Source organism: Python bivittatus, unplaced genomic scaffold (genome assembly GCF_059951505.1).
Source record: "Python bivittatus isolate LINGU-HERP-01145 unplaced genomic scaffold, Pbiv_v1 ctg000310_np1212, whole genome shotgun sequence".
Classification (NCBI taxonomy): Eukaryota; Metazoa; Chordata; class Lepidosauria; order Squamata; family Pythonidae; genus Python; species Python bivittatus.
Genome location: NW_028277054.1, coordinates 710,812 through 733,066, shown reverse-complemented (window position 1 = coordinate 733,066; position 22,255 = coordinate 710,812). Strand labels below are relative to the sequence as shown.

General features: G+C 49.9%; 1 protein-coding gene across 3 annotated transcripts in view; it reads right to left on the bottom strand.

The window, feature by feature from the left end:
- The window catches only part of PAK4 (p21 (RAC1) activated kinase 4), a 42,386-nt gene that overhangs the window by 4,267 nt on the left and 15,864 nt on the right, over positions 1–22,255 (bottom strand). For 2 of the 3 annotated variants that reach the window (XM_088139667.1, XM_088139668.1), the window contains exons 2-7: positions 10,039–10,262; positions 5,537–6,232; positions 3,537–3,998; positions 2,629–2,762; positions 1,572–1,698; positions 569–694 (exon numbers count right to left, since the gene is read on the bottom strand). In XM_088139667.1, the coding sequence (XP_087995793.1) occupies positions 569–694; positions 1,572–1,698; positions 2,629–2,762; positions 3,537–3,998; positions 5,537–6,232; positions 10,039–10,262 (1,769 nt within the window). The remainder of the gene's footprint in view (positions 1–568; positions 695–1,571; positions 1,699–2,628; positions 2,763–3,536; positions 3,999–5,536; positions 6,233–10,038; positions 10,263–22,255) is intronic. The other variant, XM_088139669.1, reaches the window with a different exon arrangement.

Genomic DNA, 22,255 nt, shown 5'->3' with positions numbered 1-22,255 from the left:
TCCTCAGATGTGGCTACTTTCTCTTTTCACTGAAATCGTTTTGGGGATTTCGTTGTCCAGGCTGGGGGGAGGGAGGGGGGGAGGGAAGGGAAGGGAGGGGGGCTGCTCTGCTGTGCTGTCCACTCTCTCTCAAGCAGCAATGCTTTCCCTTTTCGGAGGGGTTCTGCATTGTGCAGGTTGAGTAACTGGGGCAGAAATAAAAAACATCAGCGAAAGAGAAAGCAACATTCGTGGACTCTCTTGTCTGGAGGTCCACGTCAAACGCCACTGCCCGAAGCTAGAGCGAGGTGGCAGTGGAAGGGGGGCAGCCATCAAGAAATGCGGTCCCTGCTGCAGAGTCCCAGCCGATTCTTTAGGGTTTCAGACAGAAACTTTGGGGTCCCCGGCCGTTAAGGTTCTCTGGGAAAACCAGGCAGAATCTGGGCCCCCCATCTACAAACGTACACCTGAAGCTGGCTATTCTGCTGCGGTCTCCTTTCAGCACTTCTCAAAAGGCCCCCCAAACTGACCCCTGAGAAACCCTTCCGCACGCAAGGATCACACAGCCCAGCCCCGTCTTCCATCTCACCTCTGGCCCGTAGGGCAACCGGGAGATGAGTTCTGGGGCCATCCAGTAAGGGGTTCCCACCAGCGACTTGCGCCGTGGCACCTCCTTGTTCACTTGCGCGCAGAATCCAAAGTCAGAGAGCTTGACCTGAAGGAAAGGCAAGTGAAGGAAGCAGTGATGGCAGGACGCGCACAGAGCTGCTGAACGACTGCATCCCAGAGCTTTCTTTCAGAACGTCCCCACCACCACCACCACCTCAACTCTGTTTCTAACGTATTTTATAAAAAAATTGAGAGAGGGGCAAAAAAGCCCTAATACGCAAATTATACTCTACTGGCGTGAATTCCACCCCACACAGGCCACCCTGGCCTGCTTTCCAGCTATGGGTGATCTCTAGGGCCTCATTCTTACTTTGTGGTGGGCAAGAAAAAGGCAGCAAGGGTCTTTTTCAGCCCTGGCAAAACAGAGGACTTTCCTCAAGAGGAGGTCGTACCCTGAGAGGAGCCATTCCTCCTCCTCAGGATTTGGCTTAATCCTTTTGACCCTGCAACGATTTGTTTTGAAGCCTCGGCCTCAGATATCTGCCTGCTGTACAGACCCTGCAAATGGGCTCGGCGTCTTCGGCTTCCCACAACAGACGGCCTGTGCGTCAGGCTGATCTGTGTGCAAATGCCCAGGCACATAATTTCCATTTTCACAATGCTGGAGGAAATGCTGCTCCGTTTGATTTTGGCTCCCCACGGAGAACACAGAGGGAGGTCTTAAATGTTCCAGAAATTCTAAAGAAGTCTCAAGAACAGTCTCCAAGGACTGGCCGTCACTACTGACGTGGTGCTGCAGGTGGTGCTAGAGATCCCGGAATTTTCTTCTCATGATTTGCACGCAGCCTTTCAGGCGCTTAGGCTGCTAACATGCCAGCTGCCTGGGGAGCAAAAAGGGAGGCCTGCCTGACCCTTCACCGGGCTCTCTAGGAAGCCGAAGCGGAGGCGACTCAGGATCTGCCCCCGGGGCGCCTGCCACTCACCCGGCCATCATGGGTGAGCAGAATGGAGTCGCTCTTGATGTCCCGGTGGATGACGCCCTGAGCGTGGAGTACGGAAAGGGCCTTCAGCACAGAGAGGCAGACGGCTGCGATCTGCTCTTCGTTCATCCTTCAAGCAGAACAAAACACAGCACTTACTCCTCCAACAGGACAAGACTCTTGTTCCCGGACTGGAGCGAAACGGCCAGCTCCTGCCCGATTCCCACAGTGGCAAGCGATGGGCTGGCTGGAGGCAGCCGAGCAGCATCTCGTAGCGTGCGCACCGACACCCACACACCCCAGAGTCCCACCGAGCTAGCATGGCTAATTCTCTTCAAATGGAGCGTCCCTAACACCCCCGCTCCATGGATTTGTTTTCAAAGCCGCCTCACGCAGCAGCCATCTCTGGCAGGGAGCTGGCAGAGCTAACTGGCCTCATCTCCTTCTCCCTCCCACAGCAGATGCCTCCATTCCGCGCATATGAGGTTTCTGAGCTCTGCATCTACACCCCTTTCCTAGGTCAAAACGAGGGGCCTCATCCGGAGCAGCCTGGTCTGCGCCCGCTTGCAGAAGATGCCAGCGGCTCAAGTGTTGGTTTGGGGGGAGGCCAGGAAGCTCCCTTGCTGATTAAGGGCCTGTTACCGCCTCTCAATCCGGCCTGCCTCACAGGGCTGTTACCGTGAGGATAAAATGAGGGCAGATGCTGCTCTGAGCTCCAGGAAGAAAGCCGGGACATACGTGCAGGAAACCAGCCAGCCAGGCTGCCTCACACTTGGCTGTACATTAAACAGATGGTGCCACAAGTTGGCACCCCTCTGCATCTCTGATCGGAAGAAGGAGCTGCATTGAGGAGGACCTTCTCTTTCCCTCCTTCCATATACATTTTTCTTTTCCCTAAAGATGCTTAGATCGACAGAAGGATACACCTGAAACCTTTAGGTGGGTGCTAGTTCTGCAGACCCTCCTTTCCTCCAGTCCTTCAGGGAGACTGGCGTGGAAAAGTCACTGTCCCCGAGGCCATCGCAGGAGAGCGGACCCTCCATCTTCCCACTCCTCTTACCTTGTGTGTGTGACAATGTCAGTCAAAGCACCGCCCTCCAGGAACTCCATGACAACCCAGAGCTCATCGCCCACCAGGTAGCTGTTGTACATCTCCACCACGTTCTCATGTTGATAGTCCCTCATGATCACAACCTGTGGAGGGGAAAAAAGGGCGGGTAAGAAGGAAGGCAGACAAAGTCACTAGATACCACGTTCCCAGGGCGGGGGGGGGGGGGGAGAGGCTACTGACCTCACATAGGTTAGATGTTTAACCTAAAATCCCCCCAATTTTACACACACTACACGCTAGAACGGCCCTGGAATTCACGAGGTACAAAGGCACACTTTTCCCAGGACAGAGGCAGGCGGGTTTGGGGCTGTGGTTCCTTCTGCCCCAGCCCCAGCCCCAGCTCCGGGAAGACGCCAAGTCACGGCCCCTGAGGACCTTGCTTTCCTTCCCTGCACAGAGCGGCTGTCAGCCTCCTTGCCTGTCCCCCGATCGAGTCCTGCTCCTGAAGTGGCCCTGGGACCCTTCCCCACCAATGAAATTAAGCCGTCAAAGCCAGGACTCCCAAAAGCAAGCCTGACTGAGAGGAATTTGCCACCTTAATGGTCCAGGACGTGGCTCAGGATGGCAACGGCAAAAACAACCCTGCGGTGTGTAACTCCTTCGAGCTCCCCCCGACTGATGCTGGATGCCCTCCTGCAGATCCCTTTGCTCTTTCTGCATGTGCAAAACAGCCAAGAGCAGCCTTCCCCTGAGCTAGAGGCTCTGAGTTCAAAAGCTGCCCCAAACCTACTTCCTCCTGCAGAGAAAAACCGGGGGAAGCTCACCCAAGATCCAACTCCCAGGCTCCTTCCCTAGGCTGCCAGCAGGTCCCCCCCCAAAAGAGGCAGCCTTTCCGCCCCCACGTTCCTCCTCCCCACCTCGTTGAAGAGCAGCTCCCGCCTCTGCTGCTTGCGCAGGTCCATCTTCTTGACCGCCACCAGCTTCCCAGAGCTCTTGACGGTGGCGATGCAGACGATGCCCGTGGAGCCTTCGCCGATCTTGATGAAGTTGTCCAGGTAGGTCCTGGGGTCTCCGGGGTCAACCACCATCTGCAAGGCAGCTCGGAACTGTTCGTGGGAGACCCGCTGGGGCTCGCGCTGTGGGGAGCAGGGCTGCTGAGGAGCCGGGGGAGCGGGGCCGGGGGGCTGCTGGGGAGGGGGCGGGGGGGCCGGCACGTGGGTCAGGTGGGGGTCTGAAGCATGTTGGGAGAGTCCCGGGTGGGGGGGCTCCGGATTCCTGGATCGTGCTGGGCCTGAAGGGGGGGGCCTGGAGGGGCCGCTGCTTCCACTCACGGGGCCATTGGATGCGGCTTCTGGGGCCTTCCCAGGCCTGTGCTCTGCCTAGAAAGAGGAGGAAGAGCAACCGTCACTGCAAGAATGAAAAGCAAAGCCCTCACTGGGCCCATCTTTACTCTAGCAGAGAGAGAGAACCACTCAGCCTTTTCTAACCCTCTGAAAGAAGAAAAATACCTTGGGGCCTGCAAGCCTTTTTCTCCTTCCTTCTGAGGAACCGAAGGAACACAGGACTACCCCACTGATATTCCAAGCCTGGCAGTCATTTCTTTCGGTCCTGCTACTCTGCAAAGCACGGGTGCCATCCTTGGGCAGTGCGTATGCCAGGAAGTGCTCCCCAGAAGAGGCAGGCCTGACTGACAGACAGCATGTCTATGGATGGTTGCCCCCACGTCCCTTTGGGCGGCCATCAAGAGATCTGGGGGTAACTCCTGTGCAAGGAGCCCTCATATTCAGCAGCCCCGCGCTGCTTACTAGATCAGGGCAGAGGATTTCCTATCCCTGGCAACCTATATCCAAAGCCCACTGGGCGCTTCAGTCTCCCTTTCCTCTCTCCCGCAGGGTCAAGCAGAGCCTCCAAAAAGCCCACCAGTAAAACATCCCTTTCATCGCAAATGTCAAGGAACGGCCCTGCGAGTTCCACCTAATCAGGCTGAGGTTTGGGCCCTTCCAAAGGAAGAAAAAAGCCCCCGCACGGGCTGAATCGGGCCCCTGTGCTCATCTCTCTCCAGCTTCCTGCAGAAGGAGCCTGCCCCAGAGGAACAGGAGGGCCCTGTGCCCGACAGCGAGAGAGGGGGGAAAGGAGTGTCGCTCCCTCCAGGGTTAGCGGAAAGGACTGCCACCAAGGCAGATGTTAGTTGAGTGAAAACTGAATTACTGGTCCTGTAGTAAGAGAAGAGGAAAGAGTCGGGTGGCAGAGGCAGAAGAAAACGCTCTGGACATCTCATGATGATTTGATGGGTTCCGCAATACGAGAAGTTGTTCGCGGCTGCAGAGCTTCTATGAAGACAGACAGAGAAGTTGCCGCTACACAGAAGAAAGTGGCCATGGACAGTTATTAGTGTGCACAGAAGGGGAGACCAAGCAGAGAGCAGACCCCAAGATGGGCAACACAGGAGTGACTCCGGTTAGTGGAAGCAAGGAGTGTGAGTGCCCAGAAAAGGCAAGGCAAGGCAAGGCAGGAAGGAAGGAAGGCAGGAAGCCACCCGCTGCGGCTGGCGGGAGGCCACAAGGCGAGGAAGGAGCGCTACTTGACGGAGAAAGGCGACAGGAGAACCTGGTGAAGGTGCAGAGAGCGGAGCACAAGGAAGCAGCAGGCTCTGCTCTTGCTACGAGAGGCGGCCGTCCTAGCTGCAGAGGCACAAAAGGTGCTGCTCTGCCATTCCAAAGAAGCTCGGGGTTTGCCACACGGTCAACCAACTAGGCTACGCTGAGAGGCTATGCAGGCGTGGCTTAAAAGAGGTAAAGCGTGGCCTTTTCAATGGCAGAGAAGCTCAGGCGCCAAGAGAATGGCATCTCCAGTGGGTCGGTCCCGGCTGGCCAGTCCTACAAGGGCCCCAGCTAGCAGATGCCCTGCGAATCTTTACCTGAGCGCCCCGGACGGGATCGGTGTCTGCTCGTGGGTATGTGTTAAAAGGCCGTCCGGTCTGCTGCGCGGTTTTCATCACACCCTCAGAGACGGGGATATTAGGGGTCCGGATATTGGGCCCAGAGAGGGGCCGTTTTTCCCGGGGGGACTGTGGGCTGGCCTCACCAGTGTAGGTAGACTTGGGTCTTTTGTCAGGGCCCTCCGCCCGCTCCCTCTTAACCACACGCTCAGAGGGGGGCTCCCTCTTCCTGTCCCGTTCAGGCGCCCTGTGACTATGTTCTGAGAAGGGCTTCTGGTGCTCAGGAGGCCGGTGATGGCTGGACTGCTGGTGAGGTTTGTTGATGGGCTCATGTCCACGGGAGTGTTGGGCGGCAGTCCTGTCGTCCCAGCTCCTTTCCCTGCTTGGATCCACTTCGTTCTTGGGCCCGTGGCGGCTACGCTCCTGGGGGTCTTTGCTCTTGCTGCCCCCACCTTCGTCCTCCGGGTGGTGGTGGTGGTGGTGGTGGTGGTGGCGGCGGGGCCTGCCCAGGGCCTCGCTCAGGCCGTTCTCCTTGCACAACTGGTCGTGCCGGGGTGGGAAAGGAGGGCTGTCCCTGCGCAGAGAGTTGGAGCGCGACACTGACATGTTCTCAAACTCATCTAGCAGCCAGGCCAGGGAACCGTCCTTGGCAGCTTTGTTTCCGCGCACGATGGTCTTACGTGTATGGAATGAAAAATGGACCAGGCAGGTGTGGGGGGAAGAGAGGATACACAAACAGAAAGAAAATAAGGTAAGCAACATAAAAAAAAATTAAGGTGCTTGATGGATGCTTGACAACGGCCCGAGACAATTTCAGCTTTGGCACAAAGAAGCACGTAGTAGCAGGAGTGGTGGGGAGAACAAGGGGAAGGAGGACTCACATCTGGGAGAAGAAACGAGATCTTTACAGAGCTGCTCTCGCCACACACTTTCCCCTGCAAGCGCACACCATTCACACTGAAACGCTTTTAAAAAAATATAAACGCTGATAACGATGAACGACACGAACGTTGGATTTTAAAAGCAATGACCGAAAGGCAGCCTTACAGCAGCTTTCCCCAACCAGGACACACAATGACTCCCAGAATTTCCAGCCAGCAAAGCCAAGTCACTCAGCCCGGGAATTCCAGACAAATATAACTGGAAGTGGGGAAGGACGCCTTTGGGCTTCCTGCTCTGTTAGCCGAGTCTTCTGACTACGCCACAAGCTACAGTAAGATGTTCCTGATCTAAAATGGATTACTTAAACCAGTGCAGTCTCTAAAACATTTCAGATGTTTCCAGTTTGCTAGAAGAAAGAATCTGCCAAATCAGGCATTTCCTGCTGTCTCTTAATCTCAGATGGGCTAGACGGCAGTCAAATGCTTCCCCAAGCAAATCATGACTGACACACAGAAGCCTCCTGAGCCGGGGAGAACGGCTCTAGCGCATCTTCTTCTCAGGATGTTATTTTGCTCTACGAGGACAGACATTACTGCTCCTCCCAGTAATAGAGGTCAGCGAAAATAATACACGTCAAGGCAAGGCTTAACCACCCTTCTTTTTTTTTGCAGAAATAAACAAGCCCAAGGAGGGCTAGAGAAATGTGTGCTGACAGACAGCAGAGGAGAGCAGCCTCTCTCCAGGGCCCAGGACCTCCGTGGCTGCCTCTGTGTTCCTCCCTCTTCAGTATGTGTGGGCTGCCTTGGATGAGTCCCCAGTGTTCAAGAGCTGGTCTTTAGCCACAGCCCACACAATGCAAAGCTCCACACCAGGAGCTTTGCAAGTGCCAAAACAGTCTCTTATCTTCCAACTCAGACACTACCTAGGCAGTTGGAAACAGCAAGTCAAGGCCTCCAAGAGGCCAGCTGTGACAGGCAAGTGGATCTGGAAACAAAAGCCAGGGTAGTGAACCACTGCCCAGCAGGAAAAGGAACTAGGGAGGCTGGAGAAACAGCTTTTCAGCCTTTGGGCAAACAAGGCCCAAATTCTGGGTAGGGACACTCCTAATTAGGGCTCAAATAAATGGCACAAATCAACAGCACGGAGGCAGATGAGTGCACCTGGCACCATGCTTACCAACCTCACACCGCACCCAGGGCAAGTCATGGGGAGAAAGAGATCTGGGTCCATGGCATGTGGGAGTTGAGATCCCTGGGCTTGGGGGTGTCAGAGTCACATGCCCAACCTACGCAACCAGCAAGAGAGGCTTTGTCCACCCAGTCCTGCAGATGACACATCAAGCATCAATAGAAGCCCATGCAGAGCCATGTCCCGGGATCTAGATGGAATGCTTCTGTCGACCACAGTGTGCAAAAGCATGAGCGACAGTTGTTTTTGTTAAGTGAAAAGGAGACCCTCAAGGACGCATCTTCCGTAGCCGAAACCAGATCTTCCACTTAATCATGGAAAGCAAACAGTGGAAGAGATATGCTTTGCACAGCGACAGCTGCTAGCAAAAATCCTGCATTTTGCATGGGATTCCTGGATACGGTCAGTGAACAACGTGTAATTTGTGGCTGTGAATGAATTTCTGAAGTGTCTCCTTAGTAAGTCAAAAGCATTTTGCAGACCTGCAAAGATATACAATTCCAGCTGTAGCACACAGGAGCCTTCCCAGCAGGGGAGGCACGAGGGGCCTCTCCCCACCACAACTACCTCACCCTCACTGACAATTTCATTCTGCCTCCAAGAGAAACAACCAAACCCTGCAAAAATGCTACATTACTGCCTGAGAGAACAGGAGAGAGTCTATGTGATTTTTCTAACAAACCACTCCCCAATCTGGCAAATCACCTTTCTACACCAACCACCATCTCCAATTGTATGCAAGGTACCCTGCCCAGAGAATGGAGCAGCCACCCGTGCTGGGGGGGTGGGGGGGAGAGGCTGGGAAGGGTTGAGAGGTGGGAAGGACTGTGTTCAAGGCAGATGGATCTTCTGGCAGGTAGAATGTACCTGGGGAGACATCTCTCCCCCACAAGCACAGGCCTTTGGTTAAGAAGTTTCCCGCCACCACAACGTTTTGGGACAGAGGAAATGCTACACTGGGAGGCTGTGGCAGGACTGGAACAACGGCTCTTGGCTAACTTTCTGGCACCCGGCTTTCCTCAAGAAAAATCAATGTTGAGTCACTCTCTGCTCACATTACAAGGAGCCACCTCAACTAGGCTGGAATTCAGAAGCCATTTCCTCTCCTGCCAGGGGCGGGGCTTGCCACCATTCCACGCATGGTTTGGGGCACAACAAGCCCACGCAAGGCCGTGGCCAGCTATTTGGAAAGACCGATCCTCACCTCTGGCATCCCCATCTGCAGATGCTGTTTAAAACCATATGCTACATGCTGCTTTCTTTGCAGAGAAGGCAGAAGAAAAACTACAGCACAAAGTTAGATGTATGCATATGCCACCTGACCTATTTCGAATGTGAACTATTTGGCCTGCTTCCAAAATACGGTATGCCTATTTTTCGAGCAAGCCAACTCCCATTTTTGCCTGCAACTGACGTCTATTTGTCTCTCCCACTATACATTTGCTCCTGTTTGGGTCCAAAGCTGGCTGATCCTTGGAAACCGATAGACCTTCTGCTCACACATGTGCCTTGTCTGTAAAACTATCTTGCCAGGTCCTTGAGCCTGTCTGCTCCTGGAACAAAATACATCATCTGCTATCCCTCAGCCAGGCTCTTTACATTCAGAGCTGTCCATCCACATGGATAAACCAAGCCTGGCAAAGAGAGGTATCTGGGGGGAGAGCAGAGACACCAGCCAGGGCAGTCAATTCCTTCCCTTGTCCTCATCAGGAAAACTGATCAGCAGCCCTTTCTCCATGGCAGACTTGGCAGTTCAGCTCTGACTGATCCTCAACTCTGCCGACACAGCTCATGTTTTCTCAGGATCCAGTCACCGGCCATCTAGCACTAGGCATCCTACTAATCCCCTGCAAAGGAGAAATTCCAGCTTCTCCACTCTGAGCTGAGCCTCATGACACCTCTGAAAAGCAGCTGCTTTGGTCTCCTAGGCCAACTCCAGAGCTGACACACAGGCTCCATTCTACCCCTTGGCGGCTGTGCCAAGATCCAAATCTTGGCAGGTGGGCATACCTCGCATTTCCAACTTCAGAGTTGCAGGATATGCTTTGAAAAGATGTAGACACTGGAGAACTGCACATTTGCTGCATTACAGACCACATATTATTGCTTGTGAAAACTGAATTCAATTCCCAGGAACTACGCCTGAAGCAAAATGGCAGTCAGCAACAAAGCTTCATTTACACTCTCTGACTTCTCATATTACACCTCAAGAACTCAGATCGGTGACTCCGGTTCCTTCGGGGCTGAGTTCAACACAAGACAGACACCGTGAGTAAAGCTAGTAAGTTTCAGCCCTGAACAGATCTCATAAGCTTGTCTGAAATCTAACTTCCTCTAAGCACTGGCACACTGATCTAACAACAACTCAACAGCCATGTGCTACACAAGAGCCCAGAGTAGGTGCCACCAACCTTCTGAGAGCCAGGCTGGACTGCCGTAATGCACACTGGATCCACCAGTGGCTTTGGCCGCTTGGCCGACTCCTCGATGATACCCTGCCATTGCCTCGGTAACCCCGTAAACTTCTGTTCCTGCTGGTCATATCCTGTATGGACTCGGTGTTCAAAGTTGGAAGGGGCCGATATCTCAATGCGTTTCTTCTTTTTGCTGAACATGGTGATGTTGGCTAGCAGACCTAGAAGAAAGAGGGATTTTTAAAAAGATGTCAGTGAAGTACAGAAACAGGCAAGGAGAGCCTCTCTCAAGGCTGGGCATCTCGTAAAGCAGCAGCTCCAGAGGCAAGCAAGCCTAGTGTGGAGAAGCCCCCTGACCCTGTGCTCACACAAGGAGGCACCCCAAATGCTTGCGGCTTAAAAGCGTGCATGTCAGCAGCATGGGCAACCTCCTTTCAGAAGGGCTTTTCAATGATTACTACTCCATCCCTCCCAGGAGCTCAAGGCATCAGCCTCTCCTGCTAACCATTTATCAAGAGAACCCTCCTATGAAGATACGATGCACATATGGGCCACATGCCATGCTTCAAGGGTCCAGTCACAGGATCAGCAGCAGACAAGTTCAAAACCTCCCAAACAGCAATGAAAGGCACAGTTGAGCAGCCTTCCCTACTCTGGCGTGCAGTGTTCTCAAAAAAGTGCAGATTATACCATCATCATGACCATTAAAGCAGCCTTCCCTGTGTGGCTGTGCTGACTGAGAATGACCACTGGAGAACCTTAGACCAGGGAAGCCTGATTTAAAAGAGAGAGGCATAGTACTGGCGTATTTTATTCCCAGTCATGCTGTTGTGCTTCTTAAAAATATCTCTTGGCTGGCAAAATCCAAGGAGGGGCTTTGGCGGCTGAACTTTATGACCCTGTTTTCCCAAGGCTGACCAGCTCAGCAACACCATAGAAAGCCAGCCACACACACACACACACACACACACACACACACACCCATCCATTCTCAGAGCATGTGAATCTTTCACCTCCTCTGCTCCACAGCCCTCCCCACCTTGTCTTTTGGCCCCCACATTCTGCTTTTGCCTCATCTGAGAAATTGTTTTAATTTGAATCCTCCTCACTCCAAATTGGAACAAGGAAGAAACACCAGGGTACAGGAAGTCTAATGGCTTCCTCCACTCAGGGAGAGAAAGGATTGAGTCAATCTCATCAGAATTCAAGCTGTGATGATCCCAAAGGCGTTCCTGAAATCAGCTGCAATAGGGAGACTCAGCGTTCTGCAGCACTGGTTCCTAGTCAATCCTGTTGGACGAGTAGTTTCGTCACAAAAACATCCCCCATTCTTTCTGCCCAACTGGGGCAGCAGCCCTCTCTTGACCAAGGCAGGGAAGGAGGCCAAACCAAGCTAGGCAGCAATTCAAAAAGAGAGTGAATTATGTCGCCATTTTTTTCAATGCTAAACTCAAGGGTGGAGAAAGATTCTGCAGAGATTTAGGAAACTAGGCTTCTCAGGAACTGTAAAATTAGCATTCGAAAGAAACCTGGGCAGCAAGGTGGGTCCAAACCCATTAGGGTTTCTCTAATTGATATAAACAAGCCCCAGGGAGATGATACACCCTTTAAATGGGAGGGAGAGGCAAGAGTGAGAAATCGAGGAGCACAAAAACATTTTGATTTAGGCAACGTCCAAAGCAACCGAAATGGTCACTTACATCCAGTATGATCTCTTTAGCTGCTTCCCCTGAGCAAGACAGCCCATAGGTGGGCACCGTAGAAGGAAAACCAAGAGGCAGCCAGACTTCCACTGCTAACCAAAACAGGCTGACAGCCACTACTTCTACTCTTCCTTTCAATAGTAAGCCAACCTGGCTATTAATCTGACAAATAAAACACACATCACAGAGTGTCATGTATGCAGCAGGAGGGTGAACAGCAGAGGACACAAACATGCCTGCACTCCTAAAGAAAAACTTCACCAGGTTTAGTGGACAGCAAGTGAGAAGACACGCTTCTTAACAACGCCATGATAATTCCCTCCTGCTGTAGGGAGCGAACGTGGACACCCCACCTCTCCAGACATCCTGGGACTGCAGCACAGCCAAAGGCCGCTTTGAGCAGAGCCAGCCGCCACCGGATGAAACGGAGCCTTGGAAGAGTCAGGGCAGAGAAGAGGAGTTCTTTCCCCACGCTACGCATAATCCGACTTTGGCTCTTAGCCTTGATGGCAGCGGAACGGCCCCTACCCCGGGAGACAAGTGGGCCTCCTTGTGCAGTTGGTGGGCCACTGTGACAATAAACTGCTGGACTAGATGGGCCAGGGGTCCAACCCAGCGGTGCACTGCTTATGTGCTTTTAATTAACATTTTGGCTCTCTCCCTTTTTAGCTCCCTCTCAGTTCAAGAGACATAACGAGCAGTGATTACACTGGGCCTCCTCCCTGGTTTCTTGGGGAGGCATGGCAATGCTGCATACTCATAAAAAGTGCCTGACAAAACACCATCATAATGATGCAGAAGAAAACCATTTACTAATATTCACCTCAAGACCTCTAGAGAAACGTTTGGGGACCACAAACCACCTTGGTAGGGGACAGACCTGGAGGGAAAATCATGCCTAAATAGTTTATATACTGGAGTCCTGAATTATGCATGTGCAAATCAAACGGATTTTATATAAACCAGCCTGGTAAGAACTTTCACAGCGCTGGCTCATCTGTAAGGAGAATCCTGTTCCTACACTGTCTAACTTTAAAGCATACTGAGGTAGTGTTAATACTCCTCCTCCACTCCTTATAGTTTCCCATCGGTACTTTGATTTCTGGTGGGCGATAGTACTGAGGCAAGTCTTCTCAAATTTCTGAGCACTGAGGTGAGAGCACTGCAGCACAAACAGCTTCAACTCCTGACCTTCCAGGGAGATCGGCTGCACAGCACAATTTGTCCAACAAAAGTGACAAGGCAAAACACCACCATAAATGAGCTGCACTGGCTGACATTTTCACTTCCAACCACTACCTAAAAAACCGACTTCCATGCAAAGATATAGATCAATTTATTTTATCACAATGGAAGGTGAAGAAGAGGAAATTTTCTTCATGAACAAAAGGAAGTGTGGGATGTCTTATCATTGCAATATATTTCAGTACTCTGCCAGAGCTTAGCTTAACTACAAAAAAAGATGAAAAGCCCTCAAATGCAACGTAGAGCATGCCTCAAAACCCCCTTCTGCCATTTCCAAAGGAACTACTCATAGAAATCCAAAAGTCTGGATTGCAGGGATGTTTGAATCTGAGACCTCAAACCACTTCAGCTGGAAACTGGTGGAACTAAAGCTACAATGTCAGTGGAAATGGCACAGCTCAAAGTAAGAACGGCAAGGACAGACAAACCGGAACTCACAGCAATTCTGGTATATTGCAATTACTTGCAAAGCAGGCCAGGAAGACTGGCTTGAAAAGCAAACGGCTCCTTTCCTGAAGAGGTAGGAATGGTACCTTAGTAGGGTTGATACAGAAAAGAAGTCCACACAGTAAGAGCATGGCATGCTAGTAAAGTCAGCAGCGCCACGGCCTTGCTACTTCCATGACCCTGGATGCCCAGGCCGCTAGTGGCAACAGTGGCGCCCAACTCCACAAACAGCACCGAGGCCACTTTGCAATACACTCAAGAATCAACAAGTAGGGTCTCTTCTGCATGTGAACTGGTGGCCCGCAAAGGTTAGCAGAAGCATCAGATGCCTTTAACAAGGCTTTAGGTGTCCACCACCTCAAATACACAGCTGGTTCTTGAGATGTTGCACCACAGTATAAAATATATCTATGCTACATCTGCAACCGCGTTCACAGACATTCATGCTCAGTCTGCATTAGATTGTTTTGTTCCAACTCCCTTCTATGTTTTGACATCTCTGCTTTAACATGTCTTCTGGCAATATTCAAGTTGCTGATTGTAACCTCCAAAGCCCTACATGGCATAGGGCCTGGTTACTTGCGGAACGGCCCGTCTCCCACAGCAACTGGTTGATTGATCCGGCAGGGCTGATGTGCTCCGAGGATCCTTTGATCATGCAATGCCATCTATTGGGAGCCCAGAAGTGCACCTCCTCTGTGGCCGCGCCTGCCCTTTGGAATGAGGTTCCCCCCAGATCTGGATGGCTCCACCCTGCTGGTATTTCAGAGAGCCCTGAAGGCGATTTAAGTCCCTTCTGGGTAATGGGGTTTGCTTTCGCTGCGGTCCGTCTTTTGTTCTTTGCTTTTATCGTTCTGTGCATTTTTATCTGTGAACCACCCAGAATAACTGAGAGTTGGGCAGTGTAAAAAAATAAACAAATAAAACAAAATAAAAACGTGTGCTTTAAAGTTGAGGGATGGTCAGTCAGATGTTTCTGCTCCAGAAAGCAAGAAAGCACCTCCTTCTTGTATTCTGAGGATGAGGCTCAGTCGGAAGCCAGGGCAAGGCAGGAATACGAGCCACAGAAAGCCCTGCTGAGTCCTCTGCCTCCTTTCGTGCTGGCTCGGCTTCCAGGGGTTGCAAAAAGGTGCTAAAACCCATGTAGGTAAAAAGGCAAACTGTCTTGCCATAACCTTAAAAAGAGAGTTTCCTGCGGCTGATGGGGGACGTAAGGAGCCATGCCATGGCAGGTCAAACTATGGCTCCATCTAATGCAGGCCTAGCTACGCTGACTCTCACTGGCGCTGCAGAGTTTCAGCAACAACAGGCGTCTCCCGTCACACGCTACCTGTTCCTTCTGAGGATGGGATGCAAGGCCCTTTGCCTGCAGCGCACAGCTCAGCCCTCCTCAGTGGGGGCTCTGCAAAGGTGTCCCACTCCAACTTATCAGGAAGGTAGGAGGCCCTTGTGCTGCTTGACGCTTCCAGAGAGAGCAGAGATCTGGGGCTCAGTGCAGCACGAGCCAAACCTTGTGTCTGGGTGAACTCCTTCTTCAAGCCCATTATTATTTGGATTGTGCATCTGGCCCAAAGCTTAATAATCAAATTCAAGATAGTCCACAAACTTTCAAACCTATACTTGTGGCTTCTTCCTGCTTTCTTCTCAGTTGAAGAACCACTTACTGGATTAAAGGTTTGAAGCATTTTATTAGCTGGCCCAGTAAGGTATAATTTCACGTACTCCGCTCCTCTTGTTCTGTGGCACCAATGCCCTCAGAAGTGAGGCACAGACATTCTCACTGCTTGATATCCATCACTAACAAAGTCTGGGAAATAATCAGAGCATGATTATGAGTATGTAATCCATACTGACACACAGGCTGTAGAGGGGTCTCATTTGTTTGAACTCTGCCCATAAACTATCCAGCACCACCCTTTTTACCAAATGGAGGGAGTGAATTTGGAAGGAAAACAAGAAAAGAGAAGGTTCCCAGATTCTGGCCTTTTCTAACAAAAAGTTTTATACGGGAATGAAATGGCCGACGTTCATGATCTATGTCCCAGGACCAAATCCAGTCCTACAGTACCATCAGAAGCTCTCATTCTTCAGTTGCTGGTCTGTATGGTAGAAACCGCAATGAACACCACTGAAATGCTCAACTTTGCACACTTAATCCCCATAAAAGAAGCTGTTGATCAACAGCAAACATGCATGCGTACTGTGGTAACTGGACACTCACAAGCATCCAAAGCAAAGTCAAACTCTGATGCACATTAAGCCAACAGGCCAATAAGTTTACTTTGCATATCATCATCTATTCTTATTAGACACTGAGAGAAGGAGCTATTTTAAACTTCTCAAATTTCTGAAACAGAACCTAATCAATGGGCCTCAAATTCTGCCACATTCGAAATTCAGTGAATAGAATGACAGGTAGTCAGATCCATCAGCTGCCTGACAAGTACTTCTAGGGCAAAGAACATCAAGAAGCAGACAAACTTTATCAATAATCCCTTTCTTTGTTGCTAGTAATTTACCATTTATTTAGTCAAATGAAGAATTACGTACCGCCCACTATCACGGCACAGCCCTTTGGTTTCTTGGATTGCTCAGTTAAGGAGAAGGAAAGCTTTTCCAATGGACTAAGCAACCATTCCCTCCTCCCATCTCTGGTCTGCACTGGTCCAGTTGGCAAAGACACAGAAGAGCAGGAGCTCCCACAAAACGGATGGGGAGCGAAGCTTGCAAACGACTGTTTTGTAGACAGCGCCAACTTGATCTCCAAGGGCTGAGCTTGCATTTCTTGGGAGCCCTCTTGCCTTCTGTTGTGTTCAGCTTTTTCCACGCCCTTCCAATCACCCGAGCCACGCTTGCCAGACAGAGGAACAAAAGCCACGTCTCCAGTATTCAAACAAACCTCAGCCTGAGAGCCACTGCACAGATAACCCTCCAGCAAAACCATCTCCAGGCTTAAGTCTGCTTTTCTCTCTGAAGCGTGAGAGGAAGTTGATACATTAATGGATTCAGACAACAGGGCATACAAATACAAAAGTTGTACTGGGATGAAGGAGCATCACCTCCCCTTTCAGGCTTTAGACAATTGCCAAAAACACCTTCTGCAGGGACAGAATCCAACTGTAGATCCAAAGAAAGCCAAGAACCCACTCAACCAACCTTTTCCAGGCAGACAACAGGAGCAAAACCCAGGTTACGGTGTTTGAGGCTCTGAAGACAGCAGCTAGAAAGCAATCTCTGCCCCAACAAATCCTTTTTTTTCTGGTGGCAATAATAATGGAAGCGGTAAGCACAAAGTAGGTGAGGAAGAAGTTACGCCTAAAAGGATCCTGACAAACCCAGCAAACAGGACTCTCAAAATCAATGCTAGAAAAAGCTGTGAAGATGGATTTGGAGACTTACAAGCCCACTCGTCTTCGGGAGACCTCATCTTGGCCCAGCCTGCCTTTGCTCACAGGCTGCGACAGCTAAAAGGAAGTACCTTAGCACATCACCTCCTATTTATGACTTTTTGGCCCATCCTCTCTTTAATTAAATGGTGCTGCTGGCTCCCTCCCTTTGCCTCAGTCCATTGGCTGGGGGAAGTTCTCCACCTTTCTGGCTATGGAGCACAAACTCTGGCAGGCCTTCCCCAGTTACTCCCAGAGGACCAAAAGCTCACAATTAGAGAATGTGTTTGCTCTAGTGACCAAGTTTTCCAGACTCAGTTTCAACCACAAAGAACACAATGTAAGACCTCCTTCCAGTTGTGTGTTCTGTGGATATGGGTGTGTGTGTATCCATGTATCCATCTCCTCCTTTCCCTCAGACATCCCTGCAACGCAAAGGGCTTCTGCATTACTGATGTGGCAGCCATGAGCCACTGAATTAATATTCAGAATCAATGTTGCATATAACCTTTACTCCACAAAACATAAAGCCCTTTACTTCAGAGAGCCCAACAATAAAAAATACTCCTGGTTTTCAAAACCACCATCTGTACAAGCCTTGTTGGCAAATTTAACAACAACCCATAAAGTGCTTGAGCATCATTGTACAAGAAGACAAGAGATTCTTCTTCAAAGCTCTGCTTCCCCTTGGAATTCAGCACAGGCTGAATCTTTACGGAGGCCCATTTCAAATACTCCTATCCTCTTTATACCAAGACCACAAATCTTCTTCCTCAGCTGACAATTAAAATCTATTTTGTGAGCCACGAGTTAGTGGACTCATGAGTGTCCATGACCAAGGAAAAATTAACAGTTGCACAGAAATGGTGCAGATCACCCCTCTTGCCAGGAACTGCTATCAGCATCCCGACAAAGCTACTTGAACGATGTGTACGCTCATACCAAAACAGCAAGCAGTATCCGATCACAAAAGGGTTAACCTGTTCTGTATAAAGGCAAAGCCTCCTTTGGGTTGAGGTCAACTCCTGGTGACTTTACAGAAATGATCATGCATGGACCACAAGAATCCTACCCAACCCTGTTATTGCTCATAAACCTAATTATACACATTTTCCTTGGGCTGCATGTACACAGTTTTATATCCAGTAGAGGAGATATACTACTTACCTGGCTCACCTGTGGTAAGGGTGGGCTTTAATGATATAAAAAGAACCGCTGCCCTTGAGTACATTAGTAATTTCACACCACATGCACAGAATCACTCATGCATGTTAGCTAAACAAAGGTAAACTTGTACTACAAAGAGAAAAGAAACCTTCAGCTGCTCTTGCTCTAGGAAAAATATGTAAAATATGAGCGAAAGGACAAAGAGAAGCCTATCAGGTATTTGTTTTCCCATCATGCTGATCAGCACAATCTTTGGGATACATCTGCCCATCACTTAGATTTTCCCCCTGCTCTAGCCACCGGGTAGGAGGTTCATGGAGAGTTATGGGAGAATGCCATGCGGTGGGTCACCATGTAACAACCACAACCAAAGTCCCAGCACAGACTGGTACCTACTGACTGCCACTGGTGGATCACAGACTCAGTCACAGAAGACATTCCCATGTGCACAGACAGGAAGAACAAAACTCAACCCACATGGCCATCACAGCCATTCTTTCTATGCTGTCTGCTCTTTGAAAAAAGTGACTATGCTTGAATTCCTGTCCACTTGCTTCCCATGACTCTTTATGAAAAGCACTGAATTGCAGGCAGACAGCACTGAAGTTCTGCAATGAGTGGCGAAATATTTGAGGCTGGAAGAGCAATGGGGAAACAAAAGAAGGAATCTTTCAGTACATGCCAGTAAGTGAATTCTCCCCAAACCAAGGACATTTCCAATATGTACAATTTGTGCTTAAGGAAAAATTTCCCAAATCTGGGCAGACAGTTCCAAAGACAAAGGAAGCTACAGAGAAATATCTACAGGAGATTCAAAAGTTCAAGTCCTCCTAGACCAAGACCAAAGCCACTGGAATTCAAAAATGCATGTTACAATCCTGAGAATCATTCAAGCTCAGTTATCCAACTCCAAATTAGAGCATGTCAGAGAAAGATTACTAAAATGTAATAGTAAAGCACAAGTGAATAAAGCATACTGTATTAGCATATAGGGAAAATACTGGTGGCTAAAGTGAGTGCCGAGAGGACCCAACTCCAGTCAATTATTGGACTATACGGGGGATGATTTCTCCTGACTCAAACGACTGGCCTTGTTTCATCCTCCATGTGTTGCTGCAGTTATTTCTACAGTCCAATTAAGTGTTCCTTGTAATTCCGATCAGATTCATCCCCGCAGTGACACAGTTGGTGGCCCCTTAATTATCTGTATTTCCATTCTTCATCCTCTGTGCCAAAGGTTGCAAGAATGATGGGTTTCTTCTTCAGCAAAATTAGTCTGAGTTAATAGTGTGGGGGGGGGGAATTGACCCCCAACCCTACACCACATCAAAGAAGTTGACTTTGAGACCTGCATAATTTTCTTTCTTGGAACACTTCATAGAGAAGGTTGGATGCAAGACTATCAGACAGAAGGAAGTGGGGTAGAACAACAATGCAAGAGCAATTCCCCCTCTGACTGAAAGGGAAGTTGGGCCATCCACCTGGTAGCTCAGTCCTGGAAGACTCAATCCTCATCTATGTACTTACTTGTTTTCTTACGTACCTACTTCAGAACCTACTCTGTATCTACTGATCTCTGAGCAGGATGCAATCAAGGAAGCAAAATAGTAAGGCAAGCAGTAAAACTGACCAGGACTAAAACTCAAAAGGAGCTGTTGTCACTGAGCCCCAGCTCTCACTGGAAATGATGCCAATTCGTGTTAGCCGGGCCTGCTAGCCTTGGAATGCCCCAGCAAAGGCAGTAATGCTCCGAGTAAGGGGACACAGAGCAAAGCCCTCTCAGCAGATCTTAATATCCGAAGACATTTCTCTTAGTTTTGGAATACTGTAGAACAGTGTTCCTCAACCTTGGCAACTCGAAGGTGTCTGGACTTCAACTCCCAGAATTCTGCTGGCTGGGGAATTCTGGGAGTTGAAGTCCAGACACCTTCGAGTTGCCACGGTTGAGGAACACTGCTGTAGAGCATGCTGCTGCCTTTGCGCTTTCAATCAGAACATGCCAATACTGAGTTCCCTACTCATAATATATTATTCTCCCCTATTGGGTGCCGGGGAGACGGGGAACAAGGCAAACAACAGGGATCAATTCATGTAAAATATAATTCTGTTTTGCTGAAGTATTTGCCAAAAAAAGCTGCTATTTCATGGCATCAGTCTTGTTTTGTTGCGCACACAGTGGAGGGATACTGCAAGAGTCCTATCCCCCCACCCCCAACAGCAACCCAAAAGAGCAGCGACATGATCAAACAAAAGTCCACAATCCTGAAGAGGCTCGGAAAGATCATCCCACAGCCTTGGGACAACCGAAGCAGGAGGACCTGCCTTCTGTCTTGTGCCTAACCATAGGAAGGAGCTGTTACTTAATCCCCGTCCACTGGGAAGGCCCTGCAGACTGGGCATGAGAGGAGGACAACCGCTCTGCTCCAGCACGTCCCAGCTGCTTTTAACAGCCTAGAGGCCAGTGCTAGAAAATTTGTCACTGGGCCTAAAGACACTCCTTTCAAACAAGAGCCCACGTCTTTTCCCCGTCATCTCAGCAGAGGAGCCTATTTGTACGCTGAGCAGAAGAGGAGGCTGAACCGTCCCATCCCACCCTGGCTGGTCGTAGCCAGCAGCCTTTCCCTGGGTCAAATTCCCCTTATCAGCCTGCCTCGTTTGATTAGTCAGCCATAACCAACACTTTTTCGCAGACTTGGATAAACAGAAGAGCAGAGCACACCCACATCCACCAGTATACACCCAGCAGTTAAGATCTTGCCACTGGCTGGAAGTATAACCACCACCTTACCAAAAAAAAAAAAAAAAAAATGTAATGAGCAGAAGACTGACAAAACTTGTTTTTTTCAAGATCAGACATAAACTGGTTTGATTGTGTGTGTGTGTGTGTGTGTGTGTGTGTTAAGGAAGTCGGAACTCTTGTCTAATAGAATGGACAAATAATTAAGCTGAAGTCAAGACACGTGATACATGAAAATAAGTCTTATGAACGCCAAAGGCACCCCTGCAGCTCATACAAGCTTAGCATCTCAAAAGAACATTGGGTTTTGCTTGTGACCAGCTCTCCAACCTCCAGCCAGCAGCGGCACACAGAATCCAACCACCGTCCACCACCGCATCTAACTGGGGCACCTGCTTGCCATTTTCAGCAGGCCAAACCACGTGCCCTGCCGCCGAGCAACAGGCCTTCCTCTGCAGGGGCTGTGTATAAATTCTCCAATATTGGGAAAAGGAATGAGAAGAGCATATGATCAAGTCATTCGCTGGATAAGGTGCACAGAAGTTGAGCAAGGCTTATTTGACTGATCCTTGCAACCCTCTCCTGTGAAGGGGCAGCAGCACTGCAACGTTCAACAGACACCCCTTTCGTCCCTCAGAAGACATCACTCTAGCAAAAATGCCTGTCTTACTGTTCCAGCCTCATTAAGTTGATTAATCTTCCTCCTCTCTGCTCCTCTCCTCTCTGCTTCACGCACAGAAACCCAACACGTTGGGCTGATCATGTCTGAACCGCACTTTGGAACATGTATTCTGCAGAGAGCCAGATAGAACCCAATCCTCCAGTCAACATTAAAGGTTTTCTAGTACTGTAGTAATACAGAGCCATTAAAGCCTTCAGCTAGTTGCCTCCCAGCCTGGTGCTCCGAATGAAAATTCCATCTGAGGCCTCCTCCAGGGCAGTGCCCTGGGTGCTCCATTGTCCTGCGGGGGGGGGGGGAGAAGGCAAGGGAAGATTCAGCCCTTGGTAGGCAGGAAACAAAAACTGCAAATTAAATATAAATAGCTAGGGCACAAAACAATCATCATCTTGCAATTTAAGGATCTGCAAAGCCATTTTTACCTCATGAGCTGTGGAAAACATTCCTAGCATGAAATTTAAAGGCTTAGGAACTGTGGACTCTCTTGTTTTCTTTTGCTAAATCCTGGGGGCTTTTCAGTTTTCTCTCCTAACCAGAGCTGCGCCTCGCCCTGCCCTCAACCCTTACTCACTTAGGCACAGCATCTTTCCCTTTCCCTTGCTGTCTCTTATGCCTACAGCGCCTAACATAATACCTGCCCATGTTTCTTACTTCCTTCTAATCCTCTCCTCAAAGCTCACTATATTTCCTGACCATAAACACACACACGTAAAATGAATGAACCATGTACATTCCTCCACTATCGCCTTCTGTGTCTTGAATTTTAGTCTGCAAATTTTTTGGAGGAGAGATCTGCCCTGTTATGATTTGTAAACTAACGGCTTGTTAAGCACAGTCAGAACTATGCTCC